Source organism: Scyliorhinus torazame, chromosome 16, assembly GCF_047496885.1.
Source record: "Scyliorhinus torazame isolate Kashiwa2021f chromosome 16, sScyTor2.1, whole genome shotgun sequence".
Taxonomy (NCBI): domain Eukaryota; kingdom Metazoa; phylum Chordata; class Chondrichthyes; order Carcharhiniformes; family Scyliorhinidae; genus Scyliorhinus; species Scyliorhinus torazame.
In genome coordinates, this window is record NC_092722.1 from 22,106,359 (window position 1) to 22,128,226 (window position 21,868).

General features: G+C 45.8%; 1 protein-coding gene across 1 annotated transcript in view; it reads left to right on the plus strand.

Moving 5' to 3' along the window:
* Positions 1-21,039, plus strand: part of LOC140392626 (probable glutamate receptor) — a 61,518-nt gene extending 40,479 nt beyond the window's left edge. Inside the window, exons 7-11 of the mRNA XM_072478062.1 lie at positions 9,534-9,631; positions 14,427-14,644; positions 16,680-16,905; positions 17,875-18,119; positions 19,982-21,039. Of these exons, the coding sequence (XP_072334163.1) occupies positions 9,534-9,631; positions 14,427-14,644; positions 16,680-16,905; positions 17,875-18,119; positions 19,982-20,065 (871 nt within the window). The 3' untranslated portion in view covers positions 20,066-21,039. The remainder of the gene's footprint in view (positions 1-9,533; positions 9,632-14,426; positions 14,645-16,679; positions 16,906-17,874; positions 18,120-19,981) is intronic.
* The last annotated feature ends 829 nt before the right edge of the window (positions 21,040-21,868 follow it).

A 21,868-nucleotide genomic window follows, 5' to 3' on the forward strand; every position in this document is an offset into this window, starting at 1 on the left:
TGTTTACCTGGGGGCTCAGGGAGTGTGTCAGTGTTTACCTGGAGCTTCAGTGAGTGTGTCAGTGTTTACCTGGAGCTCAGGGAGTGTGGTAGTGTTTACCTGAGGCTCGGAGTGCGGCAGTGTTTACCTGGAGCTCAGGGAGTGTGCCAGTGTTTACCTGGAGCTCAGGGAGTGTGCCAGTGTTTACCTGGAGCTCAGGGAGTGTGTCAGTGTTTACCTGGGGGCTCAGGGAGTGTGTCAGTGTTTACCTGGGTGCTCAGGGAGTGTGTCAGTGTTTACCTGGGGCTCAGGGAGTGTGTCAGTGTTTACCTGGAGGCTCAGGGTGTGTGTCAGTGTTTACCTGGGGCTCAGGGAGTGTGTCAGTGTTTATCTGGGGGTTCAGGGAGTGTGCCAGTGTTTACCTGGGGCTCATGGAGTTTGTCAGTGTTTAACTGGGGGCTCAGGGAGTGTGTCAGTGTTTACCTGGGGGCTCAGGGAGTGTGTCAGTGTTTACCTCGAGGCTCAGGATGTGTGTCAGTGTTTACCTGGGGCTCATGGAGTTTGTCAGTGTTTAACTGGGGGCTCAGGGAGTGTGTCAGTGTTTACCTGGGGGCTCAGGGAGTGTGTCAGTGTTTACCTCGAGGCTCAGGATGTGTGTCAGTGTTTACCTGGGTGCTCAGGGAGTGTGTCACTGTTTATCTCGAGGCTCAGGGAGTGTGCCAGTGTTTACCTGGGGCTCAGGGAGTGTGTCAGTGTTTATCTGGAGGCTCAGGGAGAGTGTCAGTGTTTACCTGGGGCTCAGGGAGTGCGGCAGTGTTTACCTGGAGGCTCAGGGAGTGTGTCAGTGTTTATCTGGAGGCTCAGCAAATGTGTCAGTGTTTACCTGGGGCTCAGGGAGTGTGTCAGTGTTTATCTGGAGGCTCAGGGAGTGTGTCAGTGTTTATCTGGAGGCTCAGCAAGTGTGTCAGCGTTTACCTGGGGCTCAGGGTGTGTGTCAGTGTTTATCTGGAGGCTCAGGGAGTGTGTCAGTGTTTACCTGGGGCTCAGGGAGTGTGTCAGTGTTTACCTGGAGGCTCAGGGAGTGTGTCAGTGTTTATCTGGAGGCTCAGGGAGTGTGTCAGTGTTTACCTGGAGGCTCAGGGAGTGTGTCAGTGTTTTACTGGAGGCTCAGGGAGTGTGTCAGTGTTTACCTGGGGCTCAGCAAGTGTGTCAGTGTTTACCTGGAGGCTCACAGGGAGTGTGTCAGTGTTTACCTTTGGCTTCAGGGAGTGTGGTAGTGTTTACCTGGGGGTTCAGGGAGTGTGTCAGTGTTTACCTGGGGGTTCAGGGAGTGTGTCAGTTTTTACCTGGGGCTTCAGGGAGTGCGGCAGTGTTTACCTAGGGGCTATGGGAGTGTGCCAGTGCTTATCTGCGGGTTCAGGGACTGTACCAGTGTTTACCTGGGGGTTCAGGGAGTGTGTCAGTGTTTACCTGGGGCTTCAGGGAGTGCGGCAGTGTTTATGCAGAGGTTCAGGGTGTCAGTGTTTGCAGTGGGAGGGGGGGGGGGGGGGGTTCAGGGAGTGTTTCAGTATTTACAGGGGGCTCAAGGAATGTGTCAGTGTTTACACGGGCAGTTCGGGGAGTGTGTCATTATTTGTAATTTGGAAGTTTATTGTCAATGAACAAACTTAACTGAATAGTCAAGTTTAACCAACTTTGATGAACCTGCACTCAATTTTAGTTAGGTCGCTGCCAAGCTATGAAACATCATTATCATAGAATTTACAGTGCAGAAGGAGGCCATTCGGCCCATCGAGTCTGCACCAGCTCTTGGAAAGAGCACCCTACCCAAGGTGCACCATGGAGCTGTGAAGCAATTGTGCTATCCACAATGCTATCGTGCTGCCCAGTGCTGCCCCAGGTAAACACTACCACACTCCCTGAGCTCCAGGTAAACACTGACACACTCACTGAACATGGCGAAGTGTGAGAAAACATCCAGTATTTTTGCTAAGAGCGCACGCAAACACTAAGCTAGTTTTGACAGTCACCAATTAATCTCAAGTATTGTCCAATGTTTGATTCACAAGTTATCCACAAAGTAACAGGCAATCATTTGAACAAACCGGGAGGTCCCAGCTAAGAATTAGAAGCCAATGACGCAAGTGAGGGGTTAAACCAGAGATGAGAAAAATAGGACGAGGTTCTTTGTTCCTGAATTCTTGAATCATCGTGTTTTGTATTTAGTGATTACTTTTGTGCTTATGCTTTTGCCATGTGCTGGACTTTTTTCTAAGTTTTCTTCAGTCCTGCAGTGTGGAGTGTGTCAGTGTTTACAGGTCATTTGTCAGAGTTTACAGCGGGTTCAGGGAGTGTATAAGTGTTAATGGGGGCATTCAGGGAGTGTAAGTGTTTACGGGGGTATTCAAGGAGTGTGTCAATGTTTACGGGGGCTCAGCGAATGTGTCAGTGTTTATAATTTGGAAGTTTATAGTCAATGAACAAACCTAATTGAAGTCTAGTTTATCCAACTTTGAAATACCTGTGTTCATTACTGAAGGTGTTTTTATTTAAACGTTGGACAGTTTTGTTTCTATGTTAATAGAACCTTATTTAGCATTTACCCAAGTTTAATCATCAATATTAAATGGCCTAAAACCATCACAGGACTGCCATTAAATGAAAGACATGGCACAGTAATAATAATAATAATAATCTTTATTAGTATTACAAGTCGGCTTGAAGTCACTGAAAATCCCATAGTCGCCACACCGGAGTCTGTTCAGGTACAGTGAAGGAGAATTCAGGATGTCCAATTTGTCTTTCGAGACTTGCGGGAGGAAAGTGACCCAGGCCGGGAATCGAACATGGGTCCTTGGCGCTGTGAAGCAACAGTGCTAACAACTGTGCTATCTTGTATGCAATCCATTGGTCCCATTCAGCCCTGACAGTACGTCATCCCAGTCTGGTTAGATATCATGAAGATCGCCGGATCAATCGACCCATACCCTCCCAGTAAGCACTGACACACTCCCGGAACTCCCAGTAACCATTGACACACTCCATGAACCCCCCTGCAAACACTGACGTACTCCCTGAACCCACCCTGTAAACCTGACGCACTCGCTGAATCCACCCTGTAAACACTGACACTCGGGGGTTCAGGCAAACACTGACAACACTGAAAGCAAGCTACGCAAACATTAACAAGAGAAGCAAACATTAACAAGCAAAGAAAACATTAACAAGCGAAGCAAACATTAACAAGCGAAGAAAATATTAACAAGCGAAGAAAATATTAACAAGCAAAGAAAATATTAACAAGCGAAGCAAACTGTGACAGACATTAACAAGTGAAGCAAACAGTGACAAGCCATGCAATGACAACAAGCGAAGCAAACACTGACAACAAGCGAAGCAAACACTGACAAGCCATTCAGACAAGCCATGCAAACACAAACACTCCATGCACTCACCCCTTGCAAACACTCACACCCCTTGCAAACACTCACACCCCTTGCAAACACTCACACCCCATGCAAACACTCACCCCATGCAAACACTCACACCCCATGCAAACACTCACACCCCATGCAAACACTTGACAACACGCCATGAACCCCGTCAATGTTTACAGGGTGTGTTCAGGGATGCATCCAGTGTTTACAGAGTGGGTTAAGGGAGTACACCAGTATTTACAGGGGGGTTCAGGGAGGGTGTCAGTGGTTACTGGGAATTCAGGGAGGGTGTCAGTGGTTACTGGGAGGGTTGATGGTTCCCCTGTGGGCCGATTGGCATGGCGACCTCCATGCTGCTTTAGCTTCAACTCGGAAGTGGGATTCAGTCAAGTCAGGGCTGAAAGAAATTGGCCCAATTCCTCCCCATAGTCCCGGCGCAATCAGCTGGGTCTGATTCCCCCAGGGTCGATCATCTGGGTCTCGGTTATCCCAGAGTCGATCAGCTGCGCCTGAGTGACTCCCCCAGGGTCGATCATCTGGGTCTCGGTTATCCCAGAGTCGATCAGCTGCGCCGGAGTGACTCCCCCAGGGTCGATCATCTGGGTCTCGGTTATCCCAGAGTCGATCAGCTGCGCCGGAGTGACTCCCCCAGGGTCGATCATCTGGGTCTCGGTTATCCCAGAGTCGATCAGCTGCGCCGGAGTGACTCCCCCAGGGTCGATCATCTGGGTCTCGGTTATCCCAGAGTCGATCAGCTGCGCCCGAGTGACTCCCCCAGGGTCAATCATCTGGGTCTCGGTTATCCCAGAGTCGATCAGCTGCGCCTGAGTGACTCCCCCCAGGGTCAATCATCTGGGTCTCGGTTATCCCAGAGTCGATCAGCTGCGCCTGAGTGACTCCCCCCAGGGTCAATCATCTGGGTCTCTTATCCCAGAGTCGATCAGCTGCGCCTGAGTGACTCCCCCAGGGTCGATCATCTGGGTCTCGGTTATCCCAGAGTTGATCAGCTGCGCCTGAATGACTCCCCCAGGGCCGATCATCTGGGTCTCGGTTATCCCAGATTCGATCAGCTGTGTCTGTCTTCATCCCCTTCGCCGGCCTCCACACTTTGACGTTTGCGGAGGTGGCATTAGGCGGGTCCATCGCACTTTGACTCGAGGCAGGCTCCGCCCGCTGACCTTTCACCCGGCACTGACAACGCCGCTTGGTCTCACAGGCCCTGCCCGAGGACGGCAAAAGCCCCATTGGCTGATGCCCGATTGGCCCCGCCTTCTGCAGGAGCGATGATCCGCCGCTGCCTTTAACCTGTCGGAGCTGATGACGCCACAAACCCACAGCCTGATGACGCCACAAGTCCTGTGACGACACAATCCAGCCCAGCGGCACAGACCACACCCCTTATTAGGACACTGGGCCCACCCCCTGTGACGACACAATCCAGCCTCCCAGCTGCACAGACCACACCGCCTTATTAGGGCACAGGGCCCACCCCCTGTGACGACACAATCCAGCCTCCCAGCTGCACAGACCACACCCCTTATTAGGGCACAGGGCCCACCCCGTGACGACACAATCCAGCCCAACGGCACAGACCACACCCCTTATTAGGGCACAGGGCCACCCCCCGTGACAACACAATCCAGACTCCCAGAGGCACAGACCACACCCCTTATTAGGGCACAGGCCCCACCCCCTGATGTCGTCAGTCCGAATCTCTGATGACAGCTAGGACCTCACCCCTTGGTGACGGTTTGACCCTGCCTCCCCATGACCGCAGTCTCTTGATGACGGCACCAACCTCACTCTGATGACGATGCTCCCCACCCCATATATGGCTTGGGAAAGCACGCTACTTCAGCCCACACCTCCACCCTAACCCAGTAACCCCGTCTAACCTTTTGGACACTAAGGGGCAATTTAGCATGGCCAATCCACTTAACCTGCACATCTTTGGACTGTGGGAGGAAACCGGAGCACCCGGAGGAAACCCACGCAGACACGGGGAGGAAGTGCAGACTCCGCACCGACAGTGACTCAAGCCGGGAATCGAACCTGGGACCCCTAACCACTGTGCTACCATGCTGTCCTAATTGCACAGATTAATGGTATCTCCGAATATTGGTAAATCGGTTCACACAAGCTGAGGTTTTAGGAAAATATGCCACTGCACACTTCAAAAATAATTCAAAACATCTGGCATGTAAGGAAATCAATGCAATTTACCTGTCTTCTGTGTGTAACCATAAGACATAGGAGCAGAATTAGGTCACCCGGCCCATCAAGTTTTCTGCTATTCAATCATGGCTGATATTTCTCTTGTCCCCATTCTCTTGCCTTCTCCCCCTAATCCCTGATCTCTTATTAATCAAGAACCTATCTATCTCTGTCTTGCAAGTAGCACAACAGTTAGCATTGTGGCTTCACAATGCCAGGGTCCCAGGTTCTATGCCTGGCTGGGTCACTATGGGTGCGGAGTCTACACGTTCTCCACATGTCTGCATGGATTTCTTCCGAGTGCTCTGGTTTTCACCCACTAATCCCAAAAGACGTGCTGTTAGGTAATTTGGACATACTGAATTCTCCCTCTGTGTACCCGAATAGGCTCCGGAATGAGCCACTAGCTTTTCACAGTAACTTCATTGCAATGTAATAATAATCTTTATTGTCACAAGTAGGCTTACATTAACACTGCAATGTAAGCCTACTTTATACAAAGATAATTATTAAAGACACTCTGTGATTTGGCCTCCACAGCCTTCTGCGGCAAAGGGTTCCACAGATTCACCAAGAAATTCCTCCTCATCACTGTTTTAAAGGATCGTCCCTTTAGTCTGGGATTGTGTCCTCTGGTTCTAGTTGTTCCTACAAGTGGAAACATCCTCTCCACACCCACTCTATCCAGGCCTCGCAGTATCCTGTATGTTTCAATAAGATCCCCCCTCATCCTTCAACGACTACAGACCTAGAGTCCTCAACCGTTCCCGTACCAGCCACCCCGAACAGGCGCCGGAATATGGCGACTAGGGGCTTTTCACAGTAACTTCATTTGAAGCCTACTTGTGACAAGCAATTTCTCCTTCTCCTTCTCATACGCCAAGGGATCATTCTTGTGAACCTCCTCTGGACCCTTTCCGAGCCCAGCACATCCTTCCTTAGACATGGGGCCCAAAACTGCTCACAATACTCCAAATGGGGTCTCAACTCGAGCCTCATGAAATGAAAATCCCTTATTGTCACAAATAGGCTTCAATGAAGTTACTGTGAAAAGCCCCTAGTCGCCACATTCCGGCGCCTGTTCGGGGAGGCTGTTACGGGAATTGAACCGTGCTGCTGGCCTGCCTTGGTCTGCTTTCAAACCTTAGAAGGACATCCCTGGTCTTCAGGTTTTTCAAGTAATTCTGAATAATAAGAAACATGCAAATTTTAGCTGATGCATCAAAACTAATTTTTTTTTCCCCACAGCAACAAAAATGGATAAATTTGACTTATGTTTCAAAGGAATAGACACATGTTTGATTCTAAAAGGCTGTTCCAAATTGTGGTATTAATTTTTGTTTGATGATTTCACATCAAATTCACAAGTTTTAAGCAGTGCAGTATGATGACTCCCACATATCCAGAAAGACGTGTTTGTTAGGTGAATTGGATATTCTGAATTCTCCCTCAGTTTACTTCAACAGGCGCCGCCAGAGTGGCAACTGGAGGATATTCATAGGAGCTTCATTGCAGTGTTAATGTAAGCCTATTTGTAACACTAATAAAGATCATTATTTCTACTTGGGACATGATAACAGACATTATGTTGATGTTGGTACACATTCCAAAATTAATTCTCCAGTAACATGGCAAAAATTGGAGGAATCAATATTTGTAGGGACTGGAGAAAGTTATAGTGATAGGGAGCATTGTAAAAGCTGGAGGCGGTTAGTTATCGGGATGCGAATGTGGCTGGAGAAGGTTACAGAAATGGGGAGGGCAGTAGGGGCTGCAGGAAGTTAGAGAGATAGAGGACTGTTGAGGCTGGGGAAGGTTACAAATATGGGAAGGGTGTATGGGCTGGAGATTACAGAGGCAAGTAGGGTTGCAGGGACCGGGGAAAGTGGTAATAGCTGATCTGTGTTTATGGAGATACAGAGGGACAAGGGTAGAGAGCCATTTGATAATGAATTTTAAAGTTGAGATATAGACTGGGATTTAATGTTCGTCAGTGAACACATGGGAGATGAGGCAATGGGTCCTGCTGCAAGGTAGGATATGAGGCAGCAGAGTTTTGGATGAGCTGGAGTTTGTGAAATGTTGAAAATAAGAGGCCAGCCAGGCGATTGGGACAATAATCAAGTTTGAAGATAACAAAGGCAGGGACGAGTGTGTCAGCGGCAGATGCGCCAGATATTGTTCACTCAGCCGCCAACATTAACATGCTTAGTGACTACATACACATTACATAACGCAGGATAATCTCCCCAATCTCCAATAATGATACAGTTAATGTTGCAGGACGCGGTTGCCTCGGTAGAATGCTCTTTCAGAGGGTCGGTGCAGACGCCATAGACTGAAAGGCCTCTTTCCGCCCTGGAGGTGTTCTATGGATTACAGCACTGGTTGGCTAGACTCTCCCACTGGAAATGTAGGAGGACAGTAAGAAATCTTACCAGGTTAAAGTCCAACAGGTTTGTTGCGAATCACTAGCTTTCGGAGCACCCGAGGAAGGTGACTCCCAGGAGGTCGCTGCATTCGACTTTAATCTCGCTAATGAGATTGAAATGAATGTAAATTAAGTTCTCGCTATTTCTGGGCGAGACCCTGATCGTGCCATCGGGAACGGGCTGGGTGACTGGCAATCCGTTTGGCGCCCGGCGCAAATCCCTCTTTTGGCCTCAGCTGCTATTCACCCAGCGTAACAGAATCGGCGCCGGCTGCAACGCGGTAGGAACATTGCGCCCATGAGGTAATACGTTTGGTAAAGCAGACACGGCTGGCTCACTGCTGGGACACAGGCCCATATATAGCCATGCCTGATGGGATGAGGGTGGGTAGGTGCTCGCTGGCCAGCACAGCCACAATGGGCTGAAGGACCTATTTTTATTCTGTAAAGTTCTATGACTATGAAATGCCAGCAGCAGTTTCTGAGTGGGGTTTTCAAGCCAGTGCACTGACACAATAATGCAAAACTTGCGCATAACAGGGAACAAGTTGTTAACTTTGTTAAGGAGGGACATAGTGATGGTCGGAACAACAAAGGGAAAGGTCACACAGTGTTTGGGTGTTCTTAACAAGTTGGAGTTAAGACAGCTTTGTATGCAGAACCAACATAGCATTACCCCAACTGCAGTGCCACAGAACTGCACTAACACTTATTCCCTCCGGTGGTACTACTGAGGAAAGAAGCTTCCCACAGCTCAACTGTGCCACTGGCTGGAATTGAGATAGTATAACAACTGACTTTCACAGATGCAGCACAGGGTTAAATATAGAATAAAGCTCCCTCAGGGCAGCACGGTGGCGCAGTGGTTAGCATTGCTGCCTACGGCGCTGAGGACCCGGGTTCGAATCCCGGCCCTGGGTCATTGTCCGTGTGGAGTTTGAACATTCTCCCCGTGTCTGCGTGGGTTTCACCCCCACAATCCAAAGATGTGCAGGTTAGGTGGATTGGCCACGCTAAATTGCCCCTTAATTGGAAAAAATAATTGGGTACTCTAAAGTTTTAAAAAAAGAATAAAGCTCCCTCAATACTATCCCTTAAAGCACTCCCAGGACGTGGACAGCACAAGTTAGATACAGGAAAGTAAATACTGCACATTAAAAGTTTGGGTTATAAAAATAGAAGGGGGTAAAATATTATTGTTGCAGAGATTTGCTATATGGTATTAATCAACAATGTAAATGTTGCCAGAGGACCAGAGGCTGCACTCCCCCGAGAGCTGACTGGTGGTGATATAACCTGAGGGCCGCCACATCTCAGGCCAGGGGCACGGTTGAGAAGGTGGGGCCTGCATGAATCACCTCAGCCAGTTTGGGAATTGAACCCGCGTTACTCCGCATTAGGAAGCAGCCAACTGAGCTAAGCTATCCCAAATTCGACAACACGCAGTATGTGATGTGACTATTATTTTGCAGATTGAGCCCCAATGAATGGAGTGAGCCTGAAGTTGAAAATAGCCGTTTCTCTCTGCTCGACAGCTTTTGGTTTGGAGTCGGCTCTCTAACTCTACAAGGTAAGGGTCTTTGAGTACCGAGGGTCAGCACCTACCAGTAAACTTGAACAAGCCTGCTTCCTGAACTGCAGGTAGTCGTATTTTGGGGTAAAAGGCCAGGCGGTGCTAACGTTTCAACTCATCTTTGCGTCTATTACTAAGGCAAGTTACAGGAAATAACCCAAAGTTCTTTCAATTTCTGTGCCTGAAGCGTCCGGAGCTTACACTGGCCCCTAATCTCAATGGGATTCAAGAGAGAAGGGTCAGTAAGGGTACTATAGATACCGACCTAGGCAAACATGTTCTTCAGCAGTAATTAAATGAATAAATAAATTGAGAGTACCCAATTCATTTTTGTCCAATTAGGGGACAATTTAGTGTGGCCAATCCACCTACCCTGCACATCTTTGGGTTGTGGGGGCGAAACGCATGCAAACACGGGGAGAATGTGCAAACTCCACACAGGGACCCAGAGCCGAGATCGAACCTGGGACCTCAGCTAACCACTGCATCACCGCATTGCCGCATCAGCAGTAATAACAGTCTTCAACAGTGCAGCATTCCTCTGTATTGCTCTTGCGATGGTGCAACACTCTCTCAGTCCTGCACCCCAAACAGTTCAACAACTTCCTCTGCAGGCAGTGCAGCATTTCCTCGACACTGCACTAAAATGTAGGCCTAGATTCTGTGCTCAGATACCTACAGTTAACTCGAACACAAAACCTGCTCACTCAGAGGCACATCACTTCGGAAAGATCCAGTTCCAATTTTTAGGCAACATCAACCGCTCCTATACATCTCAGCCAGCAGAAATAGTTTCTATCTACTTGATGGGTTCCCCTCAATATTGTGAAAATGTTCATCGAATAACCTTATAATCTACTAATTTCCAGGGAATACAACCTGAGTTTGTGTAACCACTTCTCGTATCTTAATGCATGGTGTCTAGGTACCATTCTGGCCTCTCCAATGGTAATGTGTCCTTCCAAACATGTAGCGCCCTTAATTGCTCAACATACTCCAGTGCAATCTAACTAGGTCTTTGTATAACTGCCGCATAACTGCTATCCCGGGCAGCACGGTGGCGCAGTGGGTAGCAATGCTGCCTCACGGCACCGAGGTCCCAGGTTTGATCCCGGCTCTGGGTCACTCTGTGTGGAGTTTGCACATTCTCCCCGTGTTTGTGTGGGTTTCGCCCCCACAACCCAAAGATGTGCAGGGTAGGTGGATTGGCCATGCTAAAATTGCCCCGTAATTGGAAAAGAAATTGGGTACTGTCATGAGAATGTCATTTTAAGAAATGTTTGTCTGCTCATGTTACTGCAGTGATGTCAGAGTGTGTGTGCTGAGCTGAGCTCTGGCTCTGCTTTTTAGTTTCACTTTGAGAAAAGCTTGGGTGTGTCTGTTTTTTTTGGTTTTGTTTCAGTGTTGGAGCTGCAGTCAGCCGCAGGAGGTGCAATGTTGCTCTCTCTGCCATGTAAAGACTATCTCTTGATCATTTGACGAATTCAGAGGGATAACTGTTCTCAGTAGTGAATTTAAACCTGAGGTGCTTCTGTTAAAGTTTTTTTTAAAGTCTTATGGATGTTAAAAGGAAAGCTTAAGGATTACTTAGTGTTGTATTCTTTGGGGGTTGTATTTGAATTGATGGTTGCTAAGATGTTCACTGTGTGTTTTAAAAAGATTAACTTAAGTTCATGGAATAAACTTTGTTTTTTTTTTAAAAATACTGTTAGATTTCTGCTGTACCACACCTGTATAGTGGGTGTGTTCTCCCCATACCACAATCTAGTAAGAGTGGGTCAGGTGAACTCCATGATACATTTTGGGGTACTCTAAATTTTAAAAAAACCTGCTACCCCGTTGTATTATAGTTTTCTAGATATAAAGTCCAGAATTTCATTAGCCTTTTTGAATACTTCTTGGTGACAGTCCTTGACATTTTAATGATCCATATCCATGAATCCCTAAGTCTCTTCCGAGCTCTACTGTTCCTCATTTTTCACCAATTAGAAAGTAATCTGATCTATTCTTTTTTAAGTTGCCTGCATTGAAATCTATTTGCCAGGTTTGCAAATTCACTTAATCGATTAATATCGCTGCAATTTTATACTTCCATCTACAACTACTTAAACTTGCATCGCTTATTAATCATGGGAAAATGCCCAATCTACACTGATTGCAATGCTGCAAAATTGCATATCACCAGCAAACTTGGTTCTGTTTCTATTCCCTTATCCAGATTGTGAATAAATATGCCAAATAGTTGAAGCGCCACCACGGATCACTGTGGGACACCACTAGTCACATCCTGTCATTTAGAGCGCCTGCCCATCATTGTTCACCTTTGCCTCCTGCTGTTAATCCCCTTTCCGAACCAGGTCAATCATTTGTCTTAAATTCCTTCATTGTGGAATGGCCTGTCTGGGTTCGCCAAGTCATTTCGGTGAGGCACGATAGGGTGGCTGACAGCCATGGAGTTGTGTCCCAACCGAATTAACCCGTCAATTTTACGACGTAAAATAAGAACTCATGGCGTTGGGGAGAAACATAAGCATTTGGAGGATTGGTTAGCTAACAGGAAGCAGAGTAGGCTTTGTGGGTTGGCAAAATCATGGAATCCTGCTGTGCAGGAGGCCATTCGGCCCATTGAGTCTGCACCGACTCTGAAAGAGCACCCTACCTAGGCCCACTCCCTCCCCTATTCTATGGAGTAATTTTGATGTGGAGATGCCGGCGTTGGACTGGGGTGAGCACAGTAAGAAGTCTTACAACACCAGGTTAAAGTCCAACAGGTTTATTTCGATGTCACTAGCTTTCGGAGCGCTGCTCCTTCCTCAGGTGAATGAAGAGGTATGCTCCAGAAACATATATCTATATATATATATATCTATATATATATATAGACAGATTCAAAGATGCCAGACAATGCTTGGAATGCGAGCATTAGCAGGTGATTAAATCTTTACAGATCCAGTTCTTACTATGGAGTAATTTAGCATGGCCAATCCACCTAACCTGCACATCTTTGGACTGTGGGAGGAAATCGAAGCACCCAGAGGAAACCCACACAGACTAGGGGAGAATGTGCAAACTCCATACAGTCACCCAAGATTGGAATCGAACTCGGATCCCCGGCGCTTTGAGGCATCCATGTTAACCACTGTGCCACATGTGACAATTGGAGTGCCCCAGGGATCAATGCTGCGGCCTTAACTATTTATAATTGATATCAATGACTTGGATGAAGTAACCAAAAATATGGTCGCTATATTTGTTGATGACACAAAGATAGGTAGGAAAGTAAGTCGTGAAGAGGACATAAGGAGTCTGTAAAGCGATATAGATAGATTAAATGTGTGGGCAAAAATTTAGCAGATGGGAGTATAATGTGGGAAAATGTGAACTTGTCCACTTTGGCAAGAATAGAAAAACAGCATATTATTTAAATGGAGAGATTTTGCAGAATTCTGAGGTACAGACGGATCTAGGTGCCCTCAAACATGAATCATCAAGAAGTTAGCATGCAGGTACAGTAAGTGATTAGGGAGGCAAATAGAGGGGCAGCACGGCGGCGCAGTGATTAGCACTGCTGCCTCACGGTGACGAAGATCCGGGTTCAATCCCGGCCCCGAGTCATTGTCTGTGTGGAGTTTGCACATTCTCCCCGTGTCTGCGTGCGTCTCATCTCTACAACCCAAGGATGTGCAGCATAGGTAGATTGGCCATGCTAAATTGCCCCTTAATTGGAAAAACAAATACATTTTTTTAAAAATTAAAAAAGAGAGGCATATAGAATGGATATTGCAAAGGGAATGGAATATAAAAGCAGGTATGTTTTGTTGGAGTTGGTGAGAACACATTTGGAGCAATGTATAGTTTTGATCGCCTTACTTAACAAAGGATGTAAATGAATTACAAGCAGTTCAGAGGTTCACTCGAAAGATACCTGGGATGGGGAGGTTATCGTACAAGGAAAGGTTGGACATGCTGGGCCTGTAACCATTGGAGTTTAGAAGAATGAGCATTTAAGGTTCTGAGGGATCTTCATAGGGTGGATGCTGAAAGGATGCTTCTCCTTAGGGGAGAGACTAGAATTAGGGAACACAATTTAAAAATAAAACAGAAATTACGAGAAATGTTGTCTCTCAGAGGGTCGTGAGCCTTTGGAACCCTCTTGCCCAAGAGAGCGTTGGAGGCAGGGTCAATGAATATGTTTAAGGTAGGGGTAGACATATTCTTCACTAACAAGGGAGTCGAAGGTTATCGAGGGTGGGCAGAAATATAGAGTTGGGGCCACAATCAGGTCAACCATGATCTTACTCAATGACGGAGCAGGCTCGAGGGCTGAATCGCTGTGCTCCTAATTTGTATTTTTTAAGAAAGGAGGATAGAATATTGGAGATGACAGTGCCATGCAGTTCTGGATTCCATAATGCAAAAATCTTAATGAGGCACTGTTTATAATTATGAAGTGATTTGGTAATGTACATGTGGGGAGGATGTTCCCACCTGTTGGAATCCAAAATTAGAATAAAAATCAGATGTTCACTGATAAATCCAATAAGAAATTCAGGAGTAACTTCTTTCTCCAGAGAACGTGGAACCGATTAACATGGTGTAACTGAGCTGAATAGCACAGAAGCGTCTCTCGGTAAGCAAGGGGGAGAAAGAGGTAGGATATGCTGATTGGGTGAGCTGAAGTAGGGTGGAAGGTTCGTGCAGAGTTTAAATACAATTATAGTCAAATTGGGCTGAGTGGCCTGTCTTGCACTGTAAATACTATTAAAACAATACTCTTGTTGTATTCCAATAGGTGTGGGACCACACCCCAGAGCTCTATCCACACGCATCATTGGGACAATCTGGTGGTTGTTCAGCATAGTTTTCCTGGTCGCGTACATAACGTATTTTGCAGCCTCATTGAGATCAGAGACTCAGAGACCACTCATCGAGTCCTTTGAAGATCTTGCAAAACAAAATGAAATCGAGTACGGCACAGTGTACGGTGGCTCAACATTCGCATTCTTCAAGGTACGTGCCCATGTCCAGTGCCAGCACTGTATTTCTTCAATACATAAGAACTAGGAGCAGGAGTCGGTCATCTGGTCCCTCGAGCCTGCTCTGCCATTCAATTAGATCATGGCTGATCTTTTTGTGGACTTAGCTCCACTTACCCCTCACCTCACCATAACCCTTAATTCCTTTACTGTTCAAAAATCTATCTTTGCCTTAAAAACATTCAACAAGGTAGCCTCAACTGCTTCATTGGGCAGGGAATTCCGCAGATTTACAATCCTTTGGGTGAAGAAGTTCCTCCTCAACTCAGTCCTAAGTTTGCTTCCCCTTATTTTGAGGCTAAGCCCCCCCTGGAGAATGAAGTCAATAAGAATACTACAGAAATTGACCGAGGAGAGCCTATTCTTCATCAGTAATGGGGGTCTCGTACTCTAATGGACAAGTTTCCAACCTAAACATGTGTTGCACTTTACCTCGAGGCATTTTATTGAGCATTGAACAGAAGTTCAGACTGGTGACCAGAGCATAGAAAGATAGGCTTGGAGGAGACTATCAGCATGGAGTAGGGGCAATGGGGAAAAGTTTAGGTTGATTGATTGATTTGATTTGTTTTATTGTCACATGTACCGAAGTGTAGTGAAAAGTATGTTTCTGCGGCCAAGGGAATGTACACAGTACGCACATAGTAGACAACCTCCTGCTCACAGGAGCATATAGCATATATTAGGATATATTAGGGAGGAAGACAATTTAGGTACTGTACGAGTATGGTACTGAAATGGTTATGATACTGCACCAATAGTCCAGGCACATGAGCTAACAATGATCACAATGCATGTTCAAGTCCAAACATGTTGGGGCAATTTCTCCAAATGTCTGGAAGTAAAAAATTGATTTAAGTAAAACTAACCAAGAAACTGTCAGGCTGTCAGTAAAAAAAGCCATCTGGTTCACTCAAGTGCTTTAGGGAACAAAATCTGCCATTTTTGTACATGACTCCAGTATCACACCAATGTGGTTGACTCTTATTGCCTTCTCACGTGACCAGAGGTTTGAGAAGAAGGCCTGTTTATCATATTCTCAGGGTAACTGAGGGAGGACAATAAATGGCAGCCTTGCCAATGCTGCTCACACAGAGAATGTAAAGTATTAAGGATTCTTGAAGCCCAACAACTTAATGGTTAGAAAAACTCACATAACTGTGAAGAGCAGCTTAGCAATCATCAATAAAGAATGTTTGGCTGATTCGGAGCGAAGTTAGCTTAGATATCAACTAATAAAGTCTAACCTAATTATCCCTAATTAGAATCTAATAATGCAACAGTGAAATCCACCTTTGCTGTCAAGTGAGGAAGATTCAAGTCAGCCAACACCTCGGTTCCTTTCACAATTTTGCAGATGAGAGGGCGGCACGGTAGCACAGTGATTAGCACTGGTGCTTCACAGCTCCAGGGCCCCAGGTTCAATTCTCGGCTTGGGTCACCGTCTGTGTGGAATCTGCACATTCTCCCGGTGTCTGCGTGGGTTTCTTCCGGGTGTTCTAGTTTCCTCCCACAAGTCCCGAAAGACGTGCTTGTTAGGTGAATTGGACATTCTGAATTCTCCCTCAGTGTACCCAAACAGGCACCGGAATGTGGCGACTCGGGGCTTTTCACAGTAATTTCATTGCAGTGTTAATGTAAGCCTACTTGTGACAATAAAAATTATTATTAGATGCTGGAAATCTGAAATAAAAGTAGGAAATGCTGGCAAATACACATCGGGCCAGGTAATTCAGGCTGCTGACCTTTCATCAAAACTGGAAGTGGGAAAAAGGGAAAGAAAGAGCATATAGGAAAATCTGCACCAGGGTGGAGAGCAGGGAATGACTACAAGATAGAGGGAGGCATGGTGCGAGGTAAATGGAGGTGATAACGGGAAATATAGAGACAAAAGATGGGTGTAGATGTCTGAACTGACTGTTTGGTATTTACCCTATTTCTAATTATTCTTCTGCTAACTGATGTGTTCTTTATTAAAATGAATGCTTCTTTTTCTGATATTATACCAGAACTCAAAAATTCCAATCTACAATAAAATCTATGAAACGATGAACGGCAAAAGTGATTCCGTCTTGGTTCAGACAATGGCGGAAGGGGTGCAACGGGTGCTTGACTCCAACTACGCCCTAATTGGTGAATCCTCGACAATAGACCTGGCTGTTGCAGAGCACTGCAACTTAATGAGGGTCTCAGGCTTTGCAGCTGTAAGGGGCTATGGAATTGCCACTCGCCTTGGTAAGTTGCAACCTCTTTGCTGAACTCATTGGTTTATTTAAGACTGGTAGCATCTCATTCCATCTGCAGTTCATAGAAAGTACTTTTGTTAGTTTTGCTATGTTTTGGAATGTGTTATGGGCCAGGGTTTGGAGAATCCCAAAGTGTATCATGGAGTTCACCTGACCCACAACATTTAATAGATTGTGGTATGGGGAGTACATGGCATACTCTACAGGTATGGTACAGCAGAAAATGGACCAGTGGTTTTTAAAACAAAACAATGTTTATTCTATGAACTCAAGTTAACCTTTCTAAAACAAACCGTGAACATCTTAGCAACCAGTCAATCAAATACACCCCCCAAAGAATACAACACTAAATAACCTGTATGCTGTCCTTTTAACATCCAAAAGACTTAACAAACCCCCAAACAGGAGCACATCAGGGTTTACATTCAAGACTGAAAACATATATACTTCTTCTGAATTCACCAAATGATCCAGATAGTTTTTTGGATGGCAGAGATCAACAGCAGTGCAGCTCAGACACACCCAAGCTCTTCTCAAACTGAAACTCAAAAAAGCAGAAGTAGAGCTCAGCTACACCCACACTCTGACATCACTCCAGTAACATGAGCAGCTCTATTTTTTAAAGGTACATTTCTTAAACACCCATTTCTTAAAGGGTACTCTCACGTGACAAATGTCCTGGTGCCATGGTGATGCTGTAAATAAGCTCTTGCCTGCTCAATCCATAGAATCCCGGCAGTGCAGGAGGAGGCCATTTGGCCCATCAGGTCTGAACCGACCCTCCAAAATGAGCACCCTACCCAGGCCCATTCCTTGTATCCCAGGCCAATATTCCATGTCTTTTCCTCCCCAGTCTCACATTGCCTATTCTCACACGTCCAGAGTCTCACACGTCCAGAGTTTAACTATCAGTTGTGTGTCAAGAATATATCATTCTTTGCTTTGTTTTTGACCCAAGGTGATCCATTCAGAGAAGATTTAACTCGTGCCGTTATAGACCTTGAGGAGTCTGGAAGCCTCCAGCAGTTAAAAGCTAAATGGTGGAAATCTTCATGTAGCAGTGAAAACTCAGCAGAATGGAGTCCACTGAAACCAAACCAGATTGGAGGCATCTTCCTCTTGCTAGCAATTGGATTGTCATTGGGCTTGGTCATCGCCTGCATTGAGTTGGCCGTCAAATCAAGAAAGAAGGCTGATCAAGATGTATGTATTCCAATAATTGCTCCCTGCAATCCATCAAGTTGCTTTCGCCTCCTCTTCTTCACCATGCATCTTGCCCCATGTTGCCCCAGCCCTGTGTTCCAGAGCCAGCCACAGGGAGGTAGTTGAGGCTGGACACTTTTTCAAAGGGAACCAAGGGAAAGTTAATCATTCACCCATCTCTCTCCAATACACACACACACGTTCTCGTGCATGCGCCCCCTCAGCCTCACACATTACACTTTCCCATTCTCTCACATTGTGACATGCACTTTTTCTGTTCTGTCTCACATCCCCACCCCTATATTGACACACTCATATTTGTGGACCATCTCTCCCCCAGATACATATGCACCCTACAATAGACAAAACAAATGAGTTTTGTAATGTTAAAAATTGAGAAAAGAAAACAATAGGACTGACAATAGTGACGTGTTGCCTCATCCTTCAGGTTCCCAGTCCCATTTATTTACCTTTCCTTGTATTCCATCCAACTCTGGAATATCGTCTCCCATGGTATGAGTTCAGAACCATGCGCAGTACTAAAGTGGAGTGGATCTGCCTGTTATCTAAACTGTCACTCCCTGTACTTGTGTTCTATCCTTTGAGCTATGAATCCTAAGACCCTGTTTTTTCCATGTCACATTGCACTGCAACATTGTCCAGTAAATCTCATGGATTCCTCGTGTGGTTTTCTGTAAACCCGTTCCCATTTATTTTACACTCTCACTAATTGTGACATGTTAGAGAATTGAACAGCCTACTTCCCATGATGTGTAGAGATATGATTAAGACAACATGAGACTTGAGAAAATAGGATGCCACCAAAAATGGTTTTGTAAGGATCTTGGGGAGATAGGTTTGACAGAAAGGCTCCTTGCGTATAGGTGGGACACTTACCAATTCATTTCGAGGGTTAGGGTTTGGAGCCCAGGTGAATTAAAGTCTCTGCCTTCTGGTGGTCTGACAGGAAGTTGCGGCAACATCAGAATTGACCTACTTTTGTGCACTTTAGTGAATGGCTTCTCTAAGTCCACATTCGCCACTCTTCAGTTTAACTTTGAATAATCAGGTCTCACAATGACTTTAACCCACTGCCTTGCTTTGGGGAAAAGAGCATTGGCTACCATGCGTTTGCCTGATAAAAGCTGGGTCTTTTCCCACAACTGTACTGACATCGGGAAGCCCCTTTGCAGACCATAATTCTCAGACGTCAAGCAAAACCCCAAGGAGGGCGAGAAATCTCCCCCCCCCCGACCATAAAAGGAGTCCAAAGTCAGCATGGTGGCAGTTCATAGCCAGCCTTTGCCAAGAGGGGAATTCTGGACTTAATCTCAGATTGGATTCACACCTCTTTAAATTGACAATCCCACTTTGAGATCCACCAGGACTGGTGGTGTAAGCAGTAGAAATCTTTCAGATGAACTCAGTAAATGGCATGGCTTCCCAGGGTTAGAGTTTATAAAAAAAAAAAATTTAGAGTACCCAATTCATTTTTCCAATTAAGGGGCAAGTTAGCGTGGCCAATCCACCTACCCTGCACATCTTTGGGTTGTGGGGGCGAAACCCACGCAAACACGGGGAGAATGTGCAAACTCCACACGGACAGTGACCCAGAGCCGGGATCGAACCCGAGACCTCAGCGCCGTGAGGCAGCAATGCTAACCACTGCGCCATCGTGCTGCGTAGAGTTAAAGGCTGGTGTGGCTTCCCGGGTTAGAGTTAAAGGCTATGCTGTACCCCTGATTTGGGAGCTGAAGCAGTGCAGGTGACAACATTGGAAGAGTGTTATCAAAATTTTCTCAATCATAATAATTTCCCATTTATTTCATGACTTGCCTTGTTTGTTCTTTATTCATTTACAGAAACCTTGCTGCAATGTCTTCACTGAAGAACTTAATCTTCGGTTTAAAGGGAGAAGTGAGGCCAATGAAAAAAACAAGGCCTGAGGACCACTTAACGAAGGGTGGTTGTTTACTCAGATGATACTAACTAATCCACTTTAATTCTTCTCCTAACGCAAGTTACCACGGAAGGTAGAATTAACATGCTAACCTCAAACTACAGCACATCTATGGACATCGGACCTTGAAATTGACCTAATTATTTAATGGAACTTAGAAATTTGTAATGAAAAGACTGAATTGCTTGGGAAGGTAAATAAAACAGGGCATTAGAAATGGAAAAGGAGTCAATGTAGAGATAACTTAGAAGGACACACATCAAGTAGGAAAGGTTTTCAAATTAGTTCAACAATGAAATCTTGGAAGTGGAACCTTGAGCTATCTTCCAGCCTTTATTGCTTCATCACTGTCACACCATGATTCTTTTTAAATTGAGAAACCAACATAATGAGCCATTATCCATATAAACCAAGGCACCACCAAGGTTGGAATAAATGAAATAAATCAGTAAATTGTAATAAATAGATGCCAGGCTTGGATTTATAAGCTTGTAGATTGTAGGAAGAAAATCAGATTGAGGAAATTGAGGCCTTCCACAGCTAGAATTGAGATACAGCCAGGGAGAGGGCGATGTGCTTTAACACTGGAATCAATGGAATGAAAATTAGTCAGGATTTACAACAGATGGACAACCCATTCCACCAGACTACCATGTAAATTTATCTCTACATCCTTTAACCAAGTTCCATGGCTCAGGTAAATAGCAGCTCACTGCTGTTACATCAGCACTCAAAAGAAATTAATCAGCCCCCTGCAAAGCTGCCCAGAAATGTACAGGAGTCATGGTTGAGGACATTGGCAGCATGGTCCAAAGTTTCAACTTAATTGTAGATGCCCTCAAATTCTACAGCTGGTTTTGAAGGGAGCCAGTCATCCTTGATTGCAGACTGTAAGACTTCAATAATTCTGACATCTTTTTTTTAAATTAAATATTTTATTGAAAATTTTTGGTCAACCAACACAGTACATTGTGCATCCTTTACACAATATTATAACAACACAAATAACCATGACCTATTTTATAAACAAAAAATGAATAAATAATAAATAACAAAAATGAAAACTAGCCCTAATTGGCAACTGCCTTGTCACAAGTAACACTCTCCAAAAATATAATTTAACAGTCCAATATATAATTATCTGTAGCAACGACCTATACATACTATACAGTATATATTAACAACCCTGAGAGTCCTTCTGGTTCCTCCTCCCCCGCCCCCCCCCCCCTCCCCCCCGGATCCTGGGCTGCTGCTGCTGCCTTCTTTTTCCCATTCCGTCTATCTTTCTGCGAGGTATTCGACGAACGGTTGCCACCGCCTGGTGAACCCTTGAGCCGACCCCCTTAGGACGAACTTAATCCGCTCTAGCTTTATAAACCCCGCCATGTCATTTATCCAGGTCTCCACCCCCGGGGGCTTGGCTTCTTTCCACATTAGCAATATCCTGCGCCGGGCTACTAGGGACGCAAAGGCCAAAACATCGGCCTCTCTCGCCTCCTGCACTCCCGGCTCTTGTGCAACCCCAAATATAGCCAACCCCCAGCTTGGTTCGACCCGGACTCCTACTACTTTTGAAAGCACCTTTGTCACCCCCATCCAAAACCCCTGTAGTGCCGGGCATGACCAAAACATATGGGTATGATTCGCTGGGCTTCTCGAGCACCTCGCACACCTATCCTCCACCCCAAAAAATTTACTGAGCCGTGCTCCAGTCATATGTGCCCTGTGTAATACCTTAAACTGAATCAGGCTTAGCCTGGCACACGAGGACGACGAGTTTACCCTGCTT